Consider the following 21,816-nt stretch of genomic DNA (forward strand, 5'->3'; position numbering starts at 1 on the left):
CATTTCTTTTTTATTCTGTCTCAGGATGTCTCTCAATTTCTTACATTGCCCATCTGTTCTTAGATGTTTTCTACTTTATCCATTAGATCCTTATCATAGTAATCATGCTGCTGCTAAGTCACTTCAGTCGTGTCCGACTCTGTGCGACCTCATAGACGGCAGCCCACCAGACTCCCCTGTCCTTCTCCAGGCAAGAACACTGGAGTGGGTTGCCATTTCCTTCTCCAATGCATGAAAGTGAAAATTGAAAGTGAAGTCGCTCAGTCGTGTCCGACTCTTCACAACCCCATGGACTGCAGCCTACCAGGCTCCTCCATCCATGGGATTTTCCAGGCAAAAGTACTGGAGTGGGGTGCCATTGCCTTCTCGGATAGTAATCATAGTTGTTTTAAATTCCCAGTCTCAGTAATTTCAACACTCCTGTTATGCTGGTTTTGATGCTTCTCTCTTTCTTCAGATTGTGTTTTTGTCTTGTTATGGCTTGTTGTTTTTTCTTGATCTCCAGACATGATGTATCATATAAAAGGAACTGCTTTAAATGGTGGGGAGGTGTAGGGGGAGGGGACACATTCTACAGTCCCATGATCAAGTCTCAGTCTTCTGGTGAGCCTATGGCTCTACACTATGAACCACAGAAGTATTTTTCAGTTTATTTTTCTGCCTCTCTTAGGTGGGGGAGTATGGCTAGAGTGGGCCAGAGTTGGGTGTTTCCTTTCTCCCAAATGGAATTCTAGAGTAGCCTGGAGTTTTGTCCAGTTGACCCTTGAACAGTACCATGGTTAGAGGTGCTGACTGTCTGTATAGTTGAAAATCTGCCTATAACTCATAGTCTGCCCTCCATACACACAATTCCTATCCACAATTCTGCATCCACAGATTCAACTAGCCACGATTGTCTAGTACAGTGATAATTTAAAATGGAAAAAAATCCACATATAAGCACTGTTCAAACCCATGTTGTTCAAGGGTCAACTGTTTTTTCCTACCCTGCAGTCAGTTAGGGTCTAATAATATCCCAGCAGGTTAGGGTCTGGTTAACTAGTTTCCTGTAAGGGCAGTCTCCTTAGGAAATACAAAGCACTGGTGATTTCAAGAGTGATGCTTTTACCCAGTCTTGTTGGAAACATGAGAGGAAACATCTCCAGTATTTACTGTGAGAACCTGGTCAAGCTCCTGGAGGTAAATGTCACAAAACTGAGAGGGTCTTCCTGCGACTGGGTCCCTCTGGAGTTTCTAGGTCTCAGAGTTGTCCGCACTGAGCCCCCAGTCACTCATCTGTTACAGTTCAGGCTTTCCTACCGCTTCCTGCTGTGGTTTCCACTCTTGAGTCTCTGCTCCACCAAGTTATTCTCTGCGTTAGTCCCTCGGTTTCTCCAGTCGTGGGGGCAGCAGTTTGCCTCATGTTCTCACCTCTCTTAAGGATCCTAGAGGAGTTCGTTTTAGTTAGTTTTTCAGTCTGGTTAGCTGTTTATATGTCCAGATAGAGCAGCAGCTTTCAAGCTCCTTACATGTGAAGTGGGAAACCAGAAGCCTTCATCTGTTTGATTTGCAGTTTCCTTTCAGAACATGCCTTGATGCCTCATGTAACGAACAGACACAGGTGAAATGGCCTAGCAAAGTCATTTTTCTCAAAGATGAAGTTCTTTCCCAACGAGGAACTCAGTTGCTAATATGTCAGCATTTTCACCCATATCTTGTCCCTTGGTATCAGTTTTGCAAGGAAATGTTGTCTAAATGAAATTTGAAAGCACTTTCAGTCAGACACTACCCAAGCCAGGTTTACAAGTGTGTGTGTATCATTAATTATTAAAATGGAAAAAGTGACTTGGCTTCTTACAGATAAGGAAGCTGTTTCTTAACCTCATGCCTCTTTTAAAGCTAACAGAAACCTATGATCCTCGTTATTTTCTGTAATGTAATTTAGTAGTTAATTTAGTAGTTAATCTTAATCTACTAAACTACTTAATCTACTAAATCTGTAATTTAGTAGTTAATCTTAGGAATACCATAAATATTCAGCCTCATGAGGAGATTGCTTGTTTCCTTTTCCGTGTGAAAGAAGAAACAAATATTTGATCAGTCTCATAAGGAAATTGCTTGTTTCCTTTTCTGAACGAAAGAAGAAGCAAATATTTGATCAGACATGTATTTTGGCTGTTCAGTACAGATTACTATAAAGACTGTCTTTCTTCTTTTTTGTGTATGAGACTGTCAAAAATAAAAATTAAAAGCTAGACTTGTAACCCAGAGGCACTAACTGGGCTAAACGGCCTGTTGTCAGTTGGGCATTGTGGCCACAAGCTTAGAGCTGCATTTCCCAAAGTTCCATTTCACATGTGAACTTGGCCAGTGAGAGGCGCTCCCGGGAGATTTGGAGGCTGAAGAAAGAAACTTACTCAGAGGGCACAGTTGCTGTTCCAAGCTTCAGGCTGCAGATGCTTTCCTGAGGTCTTGGCTTCCAGGTAAACTCTTGAGAATCACTTGCTTGATTGCAGTAGGAGATGGTCAGTGATGGCTTCTCTGGCTTTACCTCCCCAGTGGTTGCAATGGTGATGTAAACCTCTGATTCCCCATGTTAAAACTCTGTGCTTAGAACACATTACTGAATCCTGACTGGTACCTTGAGCAATTTATAAGTTAAGTAACAACAGCAGTACAAAGTCAGGGAGACAGGAAGTGGAAGTATACTGTTCTTATGTTTGAAATGATATAATGTTATCTCAGTCATGACTTAGCGACTGAACAACTCTCATGAACACAGATGCAAACATTTAAAATAAGATTTTAGCAAATAGAATCAACAGTATATGTAAAGGATAATACATTATGACCAAGTGAGGTTTATCCTAGGAATGAAAGGTGTCATTGTATCAATGGACTTTAAGAAGAAAAATATCATATGATCATCTCAATAGACACAGAAAAGGCACTTGACAAAGTTAGACCATTTATGATTTTTAAATGTAAACAAAATATGAATAAATGGAAATATCCACATCCTGATAAAGGATATCTACAAAAAAATCTATAGCCAAGATCATTCTTCATGGTAAAAGAACAAATTTTATCCCCAAAGATTAAAAGCTAAGCAAGATTGTCCTCTCTTACTGCTCCTGTTCAAAATCATACCCACCCAGGGCAGTCAGGCAAGAAAAATGAGTAAAGCACATACAGATTGGAAATAAAATCATTTCTAGTCACATCTCACTCTATGGTCTATGTGGAGAATTTAATAGAATTACAAAAAAAGCTGCTAGAAGTAATAAGTGAGTTCAGCAAGATTGCAAGATGCCAAGCCAGTATACAGAAATCAGTTGTACGTCTATATACGCACAATGAGCAGTTGGAAATGGAAGGTAAAGTATAATTTCATTTATAAATAAAATTTATAACAGCACTAAAAATCATAAAAATTTAAGTATAAATTTAACAAAATGGGTACAGAATCTATCCACTGAAAATGACAGAATGAAACAAATCAAGGACCTAAATAAATGTAAATATATGACATATTCACGGATTAGAAGATTCACTTTACTGAAGATGTTGGGGTTTTTTCCTCAAACTTATCCATAAATTCAATATAATCCCACTCAAAATTCTGGCAGGAATTTTTATTTTATTTCATTTTATTTATTTAGTAATTGATTCTAAAATGTGTATGTAAAGGGAGGAGAACTAGAATTTTGAAAAACAAAATGAATTCACAGTAATAGACTTCCATACTTACCATAAAACTATAGTAATCAAGACAGCTTCCACCAAGGTACAAAGGCATTTCAATAGAACAAGGTTTGTCTTTCTCAATACTTGATATTAGGACAATTGGATAGTGTATTCAAATAAAACAAAACAAAAAAGCTTGATGGCTTCCAGAGAAGGTGACCTGTGAGCTGGGTTTAAGCACCCAGTATATTTAAAGACAGGCCTGGCATACCCCTACCTAGTTGTGGATAGTTGATACAGCCTGTGGAATAATCAGACCTCACCAGTGGAGATTTATAGATGGCGAATAAACACATGAAACAGTGCTGCTCAACATCGTTAGTCATTGCTGCTGCTGCTGCTGCTGCTAAGTCACTTCAGTCGTGTCCGACTCTGTGCAACCCCATAGACAGCAGCCCATGAGGCTCCCCTGTCCCTGGGATTCTCCAGGCAAGAACACTAGAGTGGGTTGCCATTTCCTTCTCCAATGCATGAAAATGAAAAGTGAAAGTGAAGTCGCTCAGTCGTATCCAACTCTTAGGGACCCCATGGACTGCAGCCTACCAGGCTCCTCCGTCCATGGGATTTTCCAGGCAAGAGTACTGGAGTGGGGTGCCATTGCCTCCTCCACATTAGTCATTATGTAACTGCAAATAGAAACCTCAATGAGAGACCACAACACACCTATTATAACGGCTAAAATGAAAAGAGGAGAAGACCTGATGATACCAGGTGCTGGCAAGAATGCAGAATGTCTGGACCTCTCAGACATCAGTGACAGAATGCAAAACAGTATAAACGCATTGTTTTAAGTGGAAGCCAGACCCAAAAGACTGCATATTGTGATTTCACTTATGTTCTAGAAAAGGCAAAACTACTGGGATGGCAAGACAAGTCAATGGTTGCCTGGCAGGGGAAACAGTTGACTGCAAAGGGGTATGGGTAATTTTGGAGGGGATGATAGAACTGTTCTGTATCTTGATTGTGGTAGGTATGTAAGTGTGTGTTGGTCAGAACCCATAGAACTGTACACGAAATGGGTGATCTTCGTTATATGCAAAAAGAAAAATCTAACTGATAGCATCAGGAAAGCCTTCATATGGTTTAAGATGCCCAAGTCTTGAAAGCTTCGAAGGCATCCCCCTGTGGATGGTAGGGAGAAGCTCCTTCCAAGCAAAGAGAACAGGATTTGCAAAGACTGGGAGGGAGCAAACAGTCCTGTGTGTTCTTGGGAGGTCGGAAGCATAAAGTTATAAAGTGGAGGTGACTGAAAGGCAGTGCTGGAGAAGCAGGCTGGAGCTGGGTTGTGGAAGGACTCGTGTTTGGTAGAAAACATGGACTTGGATTTTTTTTCCCCCTTCAATTGTTTTCTTACAAACTGTCTCATGGTTTGGGCTGCTGTACAGTGCCACAGAAATTCTCTTGAAGTTCGGAGTCTAGAAGTCTGAGATCACGCTGAGATATGGGGGGCCCCCTTTGTGGGCTGCAGACTGCTGACTCCTCATCATGTTCTCACGTGAGCAGAGAGCAGGGAGAGGAGTCAGGCTGTCTTGTGACTCTTGCAAAAGTACCAACCCCATTCGTGGGGGCTCCTCCCGCATGACTTCATCTCACCCTGATTACCCAGAGGCCCCACCTCCTACTACCATCATACTGGGGGACAGGGATCCCAATATGCCTTTTGAGGGATACAGTCATTCAGTCTGTAACAGTTAGGAAAATGAAGAGCTTTAATCAGGGGAAGGACTTAGTTTTCATCTGAAGCATCTGCTCTGGCAGGCCGGGGTACCACCCATGGGAAGGGTGAGACCAGGAGGGGATTTATCAGATCATTAGGAAAGGGGGCAAACTCTGTAGGAAATGGTGACACACTCAGATGACAAAGGTGAAGGAAAGGGGAACCTAAGGAGGACATTCAAGTTTCTGTGCTCGGAGGCATCCAAGAAGAACTGGGTTTGAGGTTTATATAGAGAGAGAATTTTTATCAGTTTGGATTATAGTAAGTTGCTATATAACTTGAAAAACTTGAGTTGATTTTTCATTCTAATACTATATGCATTGTACCCAAATAATGAGTAAGCTGTCACAGTAGGGTGAGAGTGACATCCAACCAGTTCCTGGTTGGAACCCAGGAAGCCAGGGTGGTGAGGAGTCTGAATAAGGTGACCGTGTGCCCACGTGCCCTGTCCCCCCGAATCTCACTGAGCACTGTCACTTCTGTATGACTCTCTGCTGCATCAGATTTGCGCGTCCACTGGAGGAGAGTTTTAGGGAGGACAGAGGTACCAGACTAGGGCTGGGTACAGCTTCAAGATGAAGATCTTTCATTAGGGGGGAGGTGGCTGTAGAAGTGGGTGGAGAGCCAAGTGTGCAAGGAGCCTTTTCCATGGATAACACAGGTCAGAGCAGCCACAGAAATATTGTGGGGAAGCTGACTTCTCTCCAACCCTGCATTTCAGGGAGTCTCATTCCCCTTCCCCTGCTGTGGGTTCTGTGATCTGTGTTGGCTCTTGGCTTGCTTGTCTGGTCCCTGACTGGTCCTGCCCATGTGTCTGTTTTGCTGTTCTATGCTATCTTCCCAGACTGTTTCATTTTAGGGGATGTTCTTTTATTTATTTATTTTTGTTGTTGTTGTTGAATGCCTTTTTATTTTTTTTTTATAATTTTATTTTATTTTTAAACTTTACATAATTGTATTAGTTTTGCCAAATATCAAAATGAATCCATCACAGGTATACATGTGCTCCCCATCCTGAACCCTCCTCCCTCCTCCCTCCCCATACCATCCCTCTGGGTTGTCCCCGTGCACTAGCCCCAAGCATCCAGTATCGTGCATTGAACCTGGACTGGTTTCTCGTTTCATACATGATATTTTACATGTTTCAATGCCATTCTCCCAAATCTTCCCACCCTCTCCCTCTCCCACAGAGTCCATAAGATTGTTCCATACATCAGTGTCTCTTTTGCTGTCTCGTACACAGGGTTATTGTTATCATCTTTCTAAATTCCATTTTAATAAATGTTTGTTGGATTTTAAATTTTGTCAGAATGAAAAATATTTGGTCTTTTCAGTTGATATTGTACTCAAGCCAAACAAGCTCAGCATCTATACACGGCAGGGAGGGACAGAAATATTCAAGTTAAACATTGTGAGTATGATCCTGGACCATTTTTAAACCCCACCTCGATCCCTTGTGTTTCAGCCCGAGAGGAAGTTTGGCGTGGTGGTGGTGGGCGTCGGCAGAGCCGGCTCCGTACGGATGCGGGACTTGCGGAATCCACACGCTTCTTCAGCGTTCCTGAACCTGATTGGCTTCGTGTCCAGGTGGCTTTGCCTTGTGCCCTGTAATTCCCCGGGAGCTGGGTGCAATGGATTAGGGTTCTCCAGACCCCAGAGAGAGCAAGCCAGCTCTGGGATCATTCCAGGGAACTGTGCAGGGTCAGCCCCACAAGATCTCAGACAGGCCTGGGAACTAAAGAGTGCTGGCCCTGCAACTGGGATGTGCAGTGAGTCATCCTGTAGGGGACCGCAAAGGCAGAGGCGGGGAGGGTGAGCACAGGGCCTACGGTGACAGGAGGGGCACAGTGAACGCACGTGGGTTGGCCTGAAAGAAGCTTTAGGTGTGTTCCATCAGTTAACTATGACAGCCTTCCCAGGGCCCTGGGCTTTGTAAGCCTGACCAGTTATTTGACATCAATGCCAATATCAACCTACTTGACAGATCCAGAAGCTGAACTGCAGAGAGGTTAAGTAATTTGCCTGATGTCTCACAGCTGGAGAAATCGAAGAGCTGGACAACAGTGCACGTCTGTCCGATTCCAAAGCCCGACTTTTAAACACCATGTATTCATTTCCCCTTTGATAATTCTGAACCCTGCTTTCAAGGATTATCACTTATGTCCTGTAACTCAGCCAAAACCTAACTTTAACTGCGTTTCTTCTTCCCTTACTCACCCTCAGCTCCTCCTTGACCCCCACCACTTCCACACACACTACTTACAAAACTCACACCGTGGAACATCAGTTATCAGCAGTCATTGTGAACCTGAGGTAGGCCCTGTGTGAGCCCAGGCATTGGGGCAGAGAGCAAGTTGAGCCCAGGCATTGGGGCAGAGAGCAAGTCAGGCAGGTCTCTGCTTTTTAGTGCTTTAGAGAAATCACCTAAATGTCAGTACTTAGATGAGCTTAAGTAACCATCATGATGGTCCATGTAGAAGTTCTTTCGTATTTTAATTTACGGGACCTGCCTTCTTCCAGTTTGCCTGTCTCAGAACCTAGCCCTTCCTTAAGGACTTAAAGTGAATTTAGGGCACAGAGGCAACCCAGAAGTGCTGGCAACCTGCCCTTGGTCAGTCTTCCCCTCGCAGGAGGAGTCTAAGGGAGCAGCACAGAATGGAGACTTGATACCGTGATTAGCAGCACTGTCCCTCCCCTGCTCCCCTGCCTGCATTTGGGATCTCACGAACCAGGGCTCTGGGCTGAAGGGGGGCTTCTGCTTCCCCATCAGCCCTCCTCTGCTAGCTGGTGCTATGCCTCACCTACCCAGGTCCCATAGGATGGCCAGCTCATCCTCCCTTCCTCTCGCTTTACCACCTCCCTGCTGTTATCCCACTGTCCCCTCACCACATGATCTGTTCCTCACAACCTACCTGCTAAGACCTGTCACCTCCCCAGGAATCCTCTTCTGAAACCCTGAACTGGGTGTTCCTTGCCTTCCTGGAATCTCCCACTTGTACCCCAGGCACAGCATTCTTCTGGTTATTTTTATTCGGCCATGCTGCATGGCGTGTGGGATCTTAGTTCCCCAACCAGGCATCAAACCCATGCCTCCTGCATTGGAAGCACAGAGTTTTAGCCACTGAACCACCAGGGAAGACCCCAACTCCTGTTATTCTTGTGTTGTAGTTATGTAGTCTCTTCCTCCCTCTACCAGACCAAGCTTGCTAGAAGCTGAAGACTTTAGTTCATTCCCCACTGTTGCAGAATCCAGTAATCGAGAAACCAAGCACCACACTTGGAGAATTGGAGAACTCAGGTTTATTATGCCGGTGAGCCCGAAAGAGTCAACACTACAAGCCCTGAGCCCCGAATAAAGGGGTTACAGAGTTTTTATAGACAGACTATAGTGGGCAAATCTAGCTGCTAATAGGGTGGTTTAAGGGTTTCGTGAGCGTGGGAACAGCAGTCAAGATGGGGAGGAGGACGCTTGACCTTTACATGGACAGGCATGATTAAGCAGGTTTGCAGGGCTGGCAACTGCAAACAGCAGGACAAGGGTGAGTGAGATAAGCTGTAGTTCCTAGTGTTGTAAGTCTTTCTGAGACTACGTGACCTATGTGATCCAGACTTTGCAAGGAGCAAGCTGAGTTACAGAGGCAGAACGAGCAAGAGGTTATGTAAAATTTTAACTTTTCCTCTTCACCACATCTTCCATACTGGGAAGGCACAGGGAGGCAAGCAAGAGGCATTGGTCAGATCAAGCAGTGCAAATGGGGTGGCCCCCACAGGAAAGAACCTACCAGAATGTTCTTCAGCAGCCAAACTCCCCCAGCTGCCCACTGGCTGCTGCCACTCAAGGGGGCTCTCTGCACTGCCCCCAAGCCTCCTGCCAGCTGCCCTGTTTCCTCTGTGACAACCTTGGTTGGAGGATTGCTCCTCTACCCCAGCCTCAGCCCCAGGGCAGCGTGCAGCCAGCACTCTCAGCTGTTCTAAAGCAGGGGTCCTTCTTACTGTGTGGGAGTCAGAAGGCTCAGGCTCCTGTCCTGCCCCTACTACAGTTAGCTGTGGAGCCCCTGCCTCTCTGGGCTTTGTCAGCTTGGCTATAAAGGAGGCAGTGATGCCCGCCTTCTGCTTGATGGACACAAGGCCGTGATGTACGTGAAGGAGCTCAGAGCCACACAGCACTGGGCCCCTCAGAGGTGTTAGTGTCTTGGATCTGGATTAGGTTTGACAGTCCTAGTGTCTGGCCAAGTGCTTGGAGCTGGCAGGGACCATAGAGATTACTTCTTATGAGATAACAGGAGATCGGTTCTTTTTATTTTAGAGATGACGTAAATTCAAAGGCTCCCACATCATACAGGCTGTTAGCGGTGGTATCAGCACTCAATGCCAGTTCCCCAATTTCTTACTCTGTGCTGGAGGCTCTGTTTCTTACTCTGTGCTGGAAGTGCCGTGGAAATGAGATGGAAGAAACTGCTCTCTTCATTTCCAAAAACTGATCACCAGGACACTGTTGGGAGCTGGGGAGCAGGATGGCACTCATTTATTCTCAGCTGATGTTCTGCCTGCTTTGATTCCCACTTGTCTGTTCTTCTCAAACAGACGAGAGCTGGGGAGCATTGATGAGGTGCCGCAAATTTCTCTGGAAGATGCTCTTTCCAGTCAAGAGGTCGAGGTTGCTTTTATCTGCAGTGAGAGCTCCAGCCACGAGGACTACATCAGGTGGGTGTTCAAGTCCTCACCTTGCACAGTCGTACAGGACAATGGAAATGCCTGGGCTGATGTCTTACATAGGGGTCTTAATAATCAGTGGGATGGACCCAGGACTTTAAAAAATTATTGTCAAAATGTTAACTCTCACTATGGGTTATAAAGGTATAAGGACATGAAAAATATAGTAGAAATAATATTTAGTTCACCATAATTTAAACCATTAGACACATTAAGAATTAAAGTGCCTTATTTCATTGTAAAAATTTTATTGAGAGTAGTTTGACTAGTGCCTACCTTCTTAGAATCTGCCTACAATGTGGGAGACCTGGGTTCGATCCCTGGGTTGGGAAGATCTCCTGGAGAAGGGAAAGGCTACCCACTCCAGTATTCTGGCCTGGAGAATTCCACGGACAGAGGAGCCTGGCAGGCTATAGTCCACCGGCCACAGAGTCAGACACGACTGAGAGACCAACATTTGCCTTCTTCTCAGCGTATAATTTAGGATATGGAGCCAATGTCTTTTTTGTGCCTTGGAGAAATGCCATAGTTCTTTCAGCTTCCAACATTTTATCCTTTGTACTTTAAACAACATGAAATCTCTCTGAGAATATCTCTAGGAGTTCTTTAATAGGAAGTGTTTTTTGCCATGAGATGATTAAGGAAATAGTGGTGGCCTAAGATTGGGGAGGTTGCATTATATTCATAGAGTAAGAGAAATGAAATGTCTCCCCCACACGTACCCTACCCCCTGCCCCACCTTTGAATGCAAAGCCTAGAGCTCTCCAGGCATTTGGTGGCATGGAGCCTGGAAGGAAGAGCCCCACGGAAGACCTGGCAGCTAACAAGGCAGTGCCACCTGCCCCTAGAGCTCAGCTTTCCGTTTAGGCCCTGACATTAAACTACAGCTACTTCCGCAGTGTGGTTGCCCAGAAGTCAGCTGCTCTCTCTTTATCACACTCACTCTAAATGTGGACAGAGCACCTTTATGTGGATCCCCTTAACCTTCTTTGGCACCAGAGAAGACCTGAACGAAGTAATCATATAATTCCCATACTTATCAATGTTTGTCCCCTAGAATATCTGGAGCATAAAAGCCACACTTCTGAGCAGAGCACTCTGGGTCCTTCCCTTACATCAGACTCCCAGCTCCTTTTAGGACCTCATTTCTCTCTCTCTCCCCTCCCCTGCCACACAGAAACGCTGAAATTCACACCATGTCTCAATGGACAAAGCCCCATAAATGCCCAAGCCCCTCCCTATGCTGTTCATCGTGAAACACCCTCATCTCCTGGCACCTGGAAAATGCCTGTTTACACTTCAAGACCCAGTTCAGAGCCTTAGTGAAATGTTTTCCAATTGCCTCAGACAGAGCTGGCTGCCACGAGTTTTGTAGTCTTGACTGATAGCTGTCATGTGGTAATGGAGCTACTAGAGGTGATGGAATTCCAGTTGAGCTATTGCAAATCCTAAAACATGATGCTGTGAAAGTGCTGTATTCAATATGCCAGCAAATTTGGAAAACTCAGCAGTGGCCATAGGACTAGAAAAGGTGAGTTTTCGTTCCAACCCCAAAGAAAGGCAATGCCGAAGAATGTTCAGACTACCACACAATCGCACTCATCTCACACGCTAGTAAAGTAATGCTCAAAATTCTCCAAGCCAGACTTCAACAGTACGTGAACTGTGAACTTCCAGATGTTCAAGCTGAACTTAGAAAAGGCAGAGGAACCAGAGACCAAATTGCCAATATCCGTTGGATCATCGAAAAAGTGAGAAAGTTCCAGAAAAACATCTATTTCTGCTTTATTGACTACGCCAAAGCCTTTGACTGTGTGGATCACAGCAAACTGTGGGAAATTCTTAACAAGATGGGAATACCAGACCACCTGCCCTGCCTCCTGAGAAATCTGTATGCATGTCAAGAAGCAACAGTTAGAATTGGATATGGAACAACAGACTGGTTCCAAATAGGAAAAGGAATAAGTCAAGGCTGTATAATGTCACCCTGCTTATTTAACTTATATGCAGACTACATCGTGAGAAATGCTGGACTGGGTGAAGCACAAGCTAGAATCAAGATTGCCGAAAGAAATATCAATAACCTCAGATATGCAGATGACACCACCCTTATGGCAGAAAGTGAAGAAGAACTAAAGACCCTGTTGATGAAAATATAAGAGGAGAATGAAAAATTTGGCTTAAAGCTCAACATTCGGAAAACTAAGATCATGGCATCTGGTCCCATCATTTCATGGCAAATAGATGGGGAAACAGTGGAAACAGTAACAGACTTTATTTTTGGAGGGCTCCAAAATCACTGCAGATGGTGATTGCAGCCATGAAATTAAAAGATGCTTGCTCCTTGGAAGAAAAGTTATGATGAACCTAGATAGCATATTAAGAAGCAGAGACATTACTGTGCCAACAAAGGTCCATCTAGTCAAAGCTATGGTTTTTCCAGTAGTCATGTATGGATGTGAGAGTTGGACGATAAAGAAAGCTGAGTGCTGAAGAACTGATGCTTTTGAACTGTGGTGTTGGAGGAGACTCTTGAGAGTCCCTTGGACTGCAAGGAGATCCAACCAGTCCATCCTAAAGGAAATCAGTCCTGAATATTCAGTGGAAGGACTGATGCTGAAGCTGAAACTCTAATACTTTGGCCACCTGATGCAAAGAACTAACTCATTTGAAAAGACCCTGATGCTGGGAAAGATTAAAGGCAGGAGGAGAAGGGGACAACAGAGGATGAGATGGTTGGATGGTGTCACTGACTTCATGGACATGAGTTTGAGTAAGCTCCAGGAGTTGGTGATGGACAGAGAGGCCTAGCATGCTGCAGTAAATGGACATGACTGAGCAACTTCCAGTCGCTGCTCAAGGACTGCAGCACACCAGGCCTCCCTGTCCATCACCAACTCCCACAGTTGGGAACTGACTGTGGTAATGGACAATTTACCTATTGACACGGCTGTATTTCTCCTCCAGAATAACTGGTAAATATTACCTGGTTGGATATGTCAGTGAACGAATGGGTGAATGTTCAAGTGAGCACATAACTAGAAAGCCTTTCTCTTACTGCTAAATAGAAAATAGCATGAGATGCAGTTTGTCCTCTGCATCCCCTGGCCCTGACTATCGTCTGCATTCTGTCATGGCACATTTACCTGGAGACTTGTGTGCATTTTTCAGTCTGTCATGCAGGGTACTTAAGCAAAGCTTAATTGAAGTGCATTTTATCCGTATTTATCCCTCTTTTCCAAAGGCAATTCCTGAATGCTGGAAAGCATGTCCTTGTGGAATACCCCATGACACTGTCTTGGGTGGCAGCTAAGGACCTGTGGGAGTTGGCCGAGCAGAAAGGTGATGTATGTTCTGTGCGTCTGGAGCGCACACCCTCTTACTAAGAATTCCTGCCTCTAAGACTTCTATGGTACCAACCTTATGCCTTATAAACAACCCTGTGTCAGATATGTTATTGGCCCAGGGGCTCCCAGCCCAGCCTGCATACTGTAGGCACATAAAGCGCGGGGGTCGGGGTGTGTTTGTGGAGGAACAACAGGGCAGAGGGATGGGTGGGAATTGGCAGACTTTTGTTCAAGGCTTATCAGCTCCTTTTACTCTAATGAAAAATATGAATTAGCTTCCACTTATGCTAATATTATATTATCTTGCTTTTATTCATGTGATACTTGTATTGCTAATGGGAAAATGCCTAGATTAGGGTAATTGATTGTCTGATGTGCACAGTTTATGGTTTTTGTTCTCAAGAGGAGCACCGTTTATTAATACTGGGAACTTGGAAACTCTTCTAAGCATATGTTATTTTGTTTAATTCTCTTAGAAATCCTTGGAGGTAGGTATTTTCTCTAGCTTATGTATAGGAATCCATGGCTCAGAGAAGTCGAAAATTTTCTACCAGAAATGGAGCATAACCTTCAAAAATTGTATGCCTGTAATGAGGGTCAGATACGACTGAGTGACTTCACTTTTACTTTCCACTTTCATGCATTGGAGAAGGAAATGGCAACCCACTCCAGTGTTCTTGCCTGGAGAATCCCAGGGACGGGGGAGCCTGGTGGGCTGCTGTCTATGGGGTCGCACAGAGTCGGACACGACTGAAGCGACTTAGCAGCAGCAGCAGCAACTTATATACTATTGTACATCTACTATACTTTTTAAAAAAATTGTGTACCAGGTCACAAAGCTAGTAATGTGACCACTAAATGAGAGGTGGAGATTTGATTTCAATCCTTTTGGGCTCTGAAGTCCACATTTTTCCCTCTGAGCCTTGCTGAACACCACAACTAGAGAGAAGCCCACACGCCACCACTAAGACCTGATGCAGTCAAATATAAAGAAATATTTTTTAAAAGGCATATAGTCCAATGGAATAGAATAGAGAGCCCAGAAACAAACCCTTGTGTATAGATGGTCAAGCGATCTTTGACAAGGGTCTTTGAGATCACACAGTGGGGGGAATGGACAGTCTCTTTAACAGAAAGTGTTGGGAGAGATGGATAGCCACATGCAAAAGAATGAAGTTGTACCTTTACCTTATACCATTTTAACTCATACAGCCCTAAATGTAAGGTGTAAAATTATAAAACTCCTGGAAGAAAATGTAGGGAAAAGCTTCTGGACATTGGCCATGGCAGTGATTTTTTTCTGGATGTGACACCCGAAGTACAGGCAACAAAAGCAAAAGTAGACACGGGATTTTGCACTAAACTAAAAAAACCTTCTGCACAACAAAGGAGACAGTCAACAGAGTGACAAGGCAACCTACAGAATGGGAGAATGTGTTTGCAAATCAGGTACCTAATAAGGGTTAATATCCAGATTATATAAAGAGCTCTTAAGACTCAACAACAACAATAAATAACCTGACTTTAAAATACACAAAGAACCTGAATAGGTACTTCTCCAAAGAAGATTTACAAATGGCCAACAAGCATACCAAAAAGATGCTCATTGTCACTAATGATTATCACACAGGAGAAAGGCCTTAAGAGTATACTAAATGTGGGAAATATTTTACGAGCAAATCTGTTTGAACGCTGGAGAATTCACACTAGAGAAAGGCATAGATGTACAGGGAATTTGCAATTTCCTTGTTCAATGTAGGGTCACTGGAGGAAACTGAGGGGCCATCGGTCTGAATTGAATCTCACTTCCAAGTGCTTCTGAGAGCAGCCTGAATTTTTTCCTTACTCAAATTAGAGATTAGAGAGCATTGAGGCACCATTGAAGGGCGTGTATTTCTCACGTCTAAAAGAACCATATTTTGTGATGTCCACAATTCTTTGAGCTAATGTTGCTGTTTGTAAGACCACTGGGTCCAGGGAAACCATAATTGGTACAGAAATTTACATGGCAGCTGGTAAAGAATCCACCTGCCAATGTAGGAGACGCAAGATGCGATCCCTGGGTCGGGAAGATCTCCTGGAGAAGGAAATGGCAACTCGCTCCAGTATTCTTGCCTGGAAAATTCCATGGACAGAGGAGCCTGGTGGGCTACAGTCCATGGGGCCACAGAGAGTCAGACACAACTGAGCAACTGAGCACACATCATTAATGATTAAAGGAATGCAAAGCAAAACCACATTGAAATATCTCCTCAAACCCATGAAGATAGCCACTGTTAAAAAAACGAAACGAAACTGGGACTTGCCTTTTGGTCCAGTAGTTAAGACTCCAAGCTTCTATGCAGGGGGCACAGGTTTGATCCCTGACAAGGGAACTAAGATCCCACATGCCACACAGTATGGCCAAAACAAAGCAAAACAACAACAACAACAACAACAACAACAGTGAGAGTGTGGAGAAACTAATTAGAGCCCTGTGCCCTATTGGTGGGAATATAATATGGTTCAGCCACTCTGGAAAACTGTATGGAGGTTTCTGAAAAATTTATAAATAGAATTACCGTATGATCCAGCAATCCCAGTTCTGGGTATATACTGAAAAGACTAAAGAATTTGGAAGAGATATTTGCACACTCTGGTTCATAGCACATTATTCACAATAACCAAGAAGTGGAAACAACTCAGATGTCCACTGATGAATGAATGGATAAAGAAAATGTGGTGAATATATACAATGGAATATTATTCAGCCTTAAGAAAGAAGTGAATCTTGTCACAAGCTGCAACATGGAAGAATCTTGAGAATATTATGGTAAATAATATAAGCTAGTCACAAAGAGATTATATGAAGTATCTAGAATAGTTAAATTCGCAGAAACAGAAAATAAAAGGATGGCTGCTAGGGAGTGGTGTGGAGGAGTAGAGGGAGTTATTTTAGTTGGGTACAAAGTTTCAGTTTTGCAAAGTGAAAAAGTTCTAAAGATCTTTTGTACAACAGTGTCCTTATAGTTACTACTACTGGACTATAGACTGAAAATTGGTTAATAGGGTAAATTTTATATTATACGTTTTACTACAGTTTTTTTAAAAACCAAATAAATTTGGAAGAATCAGAGCAATCAAAATTGAAGAGAGGATTTGACCTCAAGTGGAATGTTGATGCACAATAATTAGAAAGCCCCAAATGCAACATCATTAATTTAACAATTTGGGCAAGTCAAAATACGTATCAAATAATAGTCAAAAGTTCAGATCTTTTGTAAACCTCATTTTACAGAAATACATAAAAAAAATTATTTTGTACAGAAGTGTTCATGCCAACATTTTAAGAGCAAAAATTGGCATGCAAATTCAGTATTCAAAAGAGAATGGTTAATGATTAATTATGGTATTTTCATCTGATGAATACTATTTAGGCTCAGTCATAGATTCTTACTGTCATAAAAAAGGTACATGATACATGACTAAATACAGAACAGGTTACAGAACTACATGTAGTATCACCTTAAAACAAATACAGATGTGTGGACAATTTGTTTTGATAGTGGTTATTTCTTGGTAGTGGTATTTTGGATGATTTTATTTACTTTCTATTTTTCTTTATTTTTCATGTTTCTTTATTTTTCATGTTTCATGAGCATAATTTGTTTTAGTAATATGAAATAATACATTTTTTAAAATTGTTAAGAAGGTGCTAAATTGTATATACAGTATAGCCCCCCAAAACAAAAACAAATTTTAAAAAGTTACACATAATTTGGACAAATCACTAGAGAAATTTAAATATTTAATGTAAAGAAAAAAAATTAAGATTATTAAAAGCTCTCTATAGAAAAAGAAAATAAATTTATGTTGTACTGCTTCTGCTGGTAGGGGGTAGAATTATAGAGATGGAGATCTCATATTCATACAAGGAAGAGTTTTCTAAGAATCATAACTGTTCCAACATATTTACCCAGGATGCCATAGAAAATAGTTTCAGCATTGGGTATCATATAGTTGACTACTGCTTGGTTAAGGGTACTGTTTGCATTTTGAATATCACAAATAGAATGGAAAATCATATTTTTGTTTTCATGGGCACACATAAAATGAATCTCTAGCCCCATCTGTTACCTCACCAATCAGAGGGGATAGCTTGCCAAATCTGACATATTTAAGTAACAAGTGAGATGAGCTTTTCTAGCACTTGTGTCGGTGGTTAAAGTAGTTACAAATCACGAACCCTATGACACAAGAATTTCTGAGAAGTACGTTTTATTTCTTCTACAAAAGGAGCTCTGAACAGGCTAACACCAAAGCCACTGAAGAAATTGAATAATAAATCTGGTGCTCATCTGATTATCTGAGTTTTTGTAATTTGAGATAGAATTTCCTTGTGACAAATTCAGAGATTTTAAGTGCAGAGTTAAATGAATTTGGACAGAGTATATACCCATGCAATGATTACTCCAGTCAAGATACAGAACATTTTTATTATTCCAGAAAGTTCCCTAGTGCCCATGTCCTCTCGGTCATATATACCCACAGTAACATAGATGATCTACTACCAAACTGCCTTTCCGATTATCTCTCAGCTAGGATCTGAGATCTTTCCTGTATTGCTTAAACATCAGTGTCAACATCATGTCACATATAAGGGAGGGGGAAAAAAACCAAATGAAACAAAAGGCAACAATGATTAACTGGTAGCATTCTGAGTGGTTTCATTTTTTTCTTTATGCTCTTTCACGTGTTCTCAATTTTCTACAATGACCTGATTTTACATTTATACTTTAAAACTAAAAATAATTTTGTTTCTACCGTATGATCACAATCATGAAAAATAATTCACAGCAGAATGACAAAAGGGAAATAAACCAATATCTTAGTAGTGGTTCTTTCTGGTAAATAGGATCTTGATATTTTTACTTCTCATTTTCCTCCCAAATTTAAAAACACTTATTATTTCTAAGATAGACAACACACCCTGTTTTGAAAGATGAGGCCAAAATGGTTCTTGAGAATTTCATAAATTACTAGTTGTTTTAGAAAGCTGCTGAAATACATGTGAGAAAATGAATGAGTGAGACTTCAAGGCCATGAATTGCAAGCTGCCCTTTCATTTTCTCCTAAGAAGTTCTTATTTCATAATCCATGACTCTTTCTGGCTTGCTCTCATATTTTTGTTGCTGTAACTATTTGTTTTGTTGAAGATTATTTGAAATAATGACAGACTTCCAGAAGAGTAGTAAATATAATACAGTACAGAGAACTACTTTTTCTTGAATTATATAAGAGTAAGTTGCCCAGCTGATCCCCTAATTATTTCATGTGTATATCCTACAAATAACACAGTTGATGATAACTGCCTTTTTCACTCCATTCTTGTCATGACAGGGAAAGTCTTGCATGAGGAGCATGTTGAACTCTTGATGGAGGAGTTTGCATTCCTGAAGAAAGAAGTGGTGGGGAAGGACCTGCTGAAAGGGTCTCTCCTCTTCACAGGTCAGTCCTTGGTGGGATCACAGGTCATGAGTCCCTGGTGAGGCAGGGTGGGGTGAGGTGGGGATGCTGAGTTCTTTCCTTGCTCACTAGGATGTGAGCTTGGATTCATTTCTGCCAAAGAGTCTCTGCAGGCTGATTTAATTTTCCCAAATAGCCACAGACAATAAAAATATCTGTTTTGCTTCTTTTCTCAAATGAGATTTGATTGCTTGGTGGGCCTTGGGTAAAATATGTGTTAGAAATCTGAAGCACATTTATACTTTTGGCCCAGTCGATTAGGCAGAAGCTTCTCTCATGAAATCCTGACAAATTGGATATTATGTTCTACAGGTTAAAAGTGAAAGCTCTTTTTTAAAAAGGACTGAGAAAAAGGTTCCTTGGAGAAGAGAATATTTTTATACTTATCTATGCAGCAAATAGAATATGCATAGCCCCTTCCTTCCTCCAACAAGTTATCAGAACATTAGCTGCAGCCAGAATATCCGATCTACTATATATTCAGCCGTTTATGTTGGTCTTTCTGGGAGCACCTCCATTAGCAGGAGAAAATGAACAACCTGGAGCTTCCAACTCTGCAGTCTCCTCTGGGCGGACTCCTTGTCTGTCTGTACCCTAAGGCATTAGCAGTAGGAAATGAACAAGCTGGAGCCTCCAGCTCTGCACCCTAAAGCATCTGGGCCACCTTTCCCGAGGACTTGCATTACAGGAAGGAAAGTGTGACATTGTTAAGTGGGAAAACCATTCATCTCTTCACGAGTTTCCAGAAAATACAGTGGAATCTCATTTCAGAATCCATCTTCATCCTTTATTTTATTCCTTTTTGTATGTTTTAAACTCTTTATTTTATATTGGAGTATAGCCATTTAACAATGTGTGATAGTTTCAGCGGGACAGCAAAGGAACTCAGTCATACATACACATGTATCCATTCTCCCCCAAACTCCCCTCCCATCCAGGCTGCCATAACATTGAGCGAGTCCCCAGTGCTGTACAGTAGGACTTTGTTGGTTATCCATTTTAAATACAGCAGAGTGTACATGTTGATCCCAAACACCCTAACTATCTCATCCCTGCTCTCTTCCCCAGTGTAGAAGTTCATTCTCCAAGGCTGTGATCCATCTTCATCCTTTAAAATGACCGTCTAATGAGCTTTGTGGCAACAAATAATAACCATTAATCTGCACAAGGAATTGTGCTAAGTATGTGACATGCATTATTTCATGTTAATTCATAGGATAATCCCATAAAGTGGGTATTCATTACCCCTGTCATACAGATTTTTTTTAATGAAGCTCAGAGGTGGGTAGCTTCACAAAGTTGACCCAACAGTTATGACTCAGGCTCAGACTTGTGACGGCTGCTCAGTCCTCTGCAAAGAGCAGGAGCAGACAGTGACCAGCCCAGAGGGAGCTGTGATTCCTGTGTAAGTTTGACACTTAGGTCCTAGTGATTTCAAACCATGTAGTCTATGAAACTTACAGTCTTGGTTTGCTATTATTTACCTTTTGATTTGCTTGTGATCTTCTTTAGAACATACTCATGATTATGAGTTGTTTTAAGTCAGGATCAAGTTACAAGAAATCTGTGGTTTAAAAATCAGTGTAACAGATATGATATCTTATAAATTGAAGTTATGTTTAAAATTTAGACTGGGAACAGAGGGGAGCGACATCTTGACCAGGTTTCTCACCCAGATCCTCTTTGGAATGTACTGTTGTACCTGAGATGATAGATATTGAAGTCTAAGAAAATACCACTGTATCAATTTTCTTGATGTAGTCTATAGGTATTACTGTTTTCTTCACAGCTATCACGATTCTTTCGCCCTCTTATAATTTACACAGCTATATATTTATAGGAACATAGGCTTGCAGGACTAAAATATGTTAATTCTTCTTTTACTTCAAGTTACTAAGAGAATATATATGTATATGTGTGTACCACATATATATGTGTGTGTGTGTATATATGTATATACACGCATACACACGCAACATATATACATTAGAAGCCTGAAACATTTTTATTTCCCTGTGAGCCAGATAACCTGCAATTTCCAATGAAATATTTTATTTTACCAGCAAACTGAATTTCAGAAATAGGAGCAAAGGGAGACATTTTTCTGAAAGTCTCCATGAGAATCATCTCGCATACCTCCGCTAGGAGGCAAGGTTGTGTGTTCTGATCCCCAGCCACATCTGTTGGCTCCCTGTCACCCCCCAATTGTCAGCCTTTCCCCTCCAGTCCCTGCCTTGTCTGTGATTCCCCACAGCTGCCCCATTGGAAGAAGAGCGGTTTGGCTTCCCTGCGTTCAGCGGCATCTCTCGCCTGACCTGGCTGGTCTCCCTCTTCGGGGAGCTTTCTCTCGTATCTGCCACTTTGGAAGAGCGAAAGGAAGACCAGTATATGAAGATGACCGTGTGCTTGGAGACAGAGAACAAAAGGTAGGTCAGGAAAAGCTGTGAGGAGGGGGCAATATAAGGACATCCTTTTGTGTTCATGAGGGAGAATTTGGGGAGACCCAGGGACCTAGACCCCCACCCCCGACTCCAGAAGAGTCATCTGCTTCTGCAGTGGGACAGGTGCTGGAATCTCACTTATGTTGCTTCACGCCTTCCTCCTAGTCGCCCCATAAGGTTAAGAGAAGCATACAGATCTGATACGTTAGATATGTTTAGATCAGAAGAGCCCCCGAATGGCTCACAATTTAACAATCTGGAAGTCAGAAGACCTTACAGAGGAGGAACACTCAAGTAATGAAGATGCCCCCCGGGAGCTCCCTTGGACTTGAGGGATCCAATTCTAATTTTCCCTATGGGAGCCCTG

The 21,816-nt window shown here is 42.3% G+C and overlaps 1 protein-coding gene and 1 long non-coding RNA gene across 5 annotated transcripts in view; both read left to right on the forward strand.

Moving 5' to 3' along the window:
- BLVRA (biliverdin reductase A) overlaps positions 1–21,816 on the forward strand; it is a 54,852-nt gene that overhangs the window by 24,389 nt on the left and 8,647 nt on the right. For all 4 annotated transcript variants that reach the window (XM_086396096.1, XM_086396097.1, XM_086396095.1 and 1 more), the window contains exons 3-7: positions 6,909–7,030; positions 10,028–10,147; positions 13,401–13,498; positions 18,883–18,990; positions 21,263–21,434. In XM_086396096.1, the coding sequence (XP_086252222.1) occupies positions 6,909–7,030; positions 10,028–10,147; positions 13,401–13,498; positions 18,883–18,990; positions 21,263–21,434 (620 nt within the window). The remainder of the gene's footprint in view (positions 1–6,908; positions 7,031–10,027; positions 10,148–13,400; positions 13,499–18,882; positions 18,991–21,262; positions 21,435–21,816) is intronic.
- Positions 7,652–7,863, forward strand: LOC147373989 (uncharacterized). The gene is made up of 2 exons (XR_015162318.1): positions 7,652–7,767; positions 7,798–7,863. It is a non-coding gene; the product is annotated as an uncharacterized LOC147373989 (long non-coding RNA).

The sequence above is a fragment of the Bos grunniens genome, chromosome 4 (genome assembly GCF_055505025.1).
Source record: "Bos grunniens cultivar Pamir isolate PY7600 chromosome 4, Bosgru_T2T1.0, whole genome shotgun sequence".
Taxonomy (NCBI): Eukaryota; Metazoa; Chordata; class Mammalia; order Artiodactyla; family Bovidae; genus Bos; species Bos grunniens.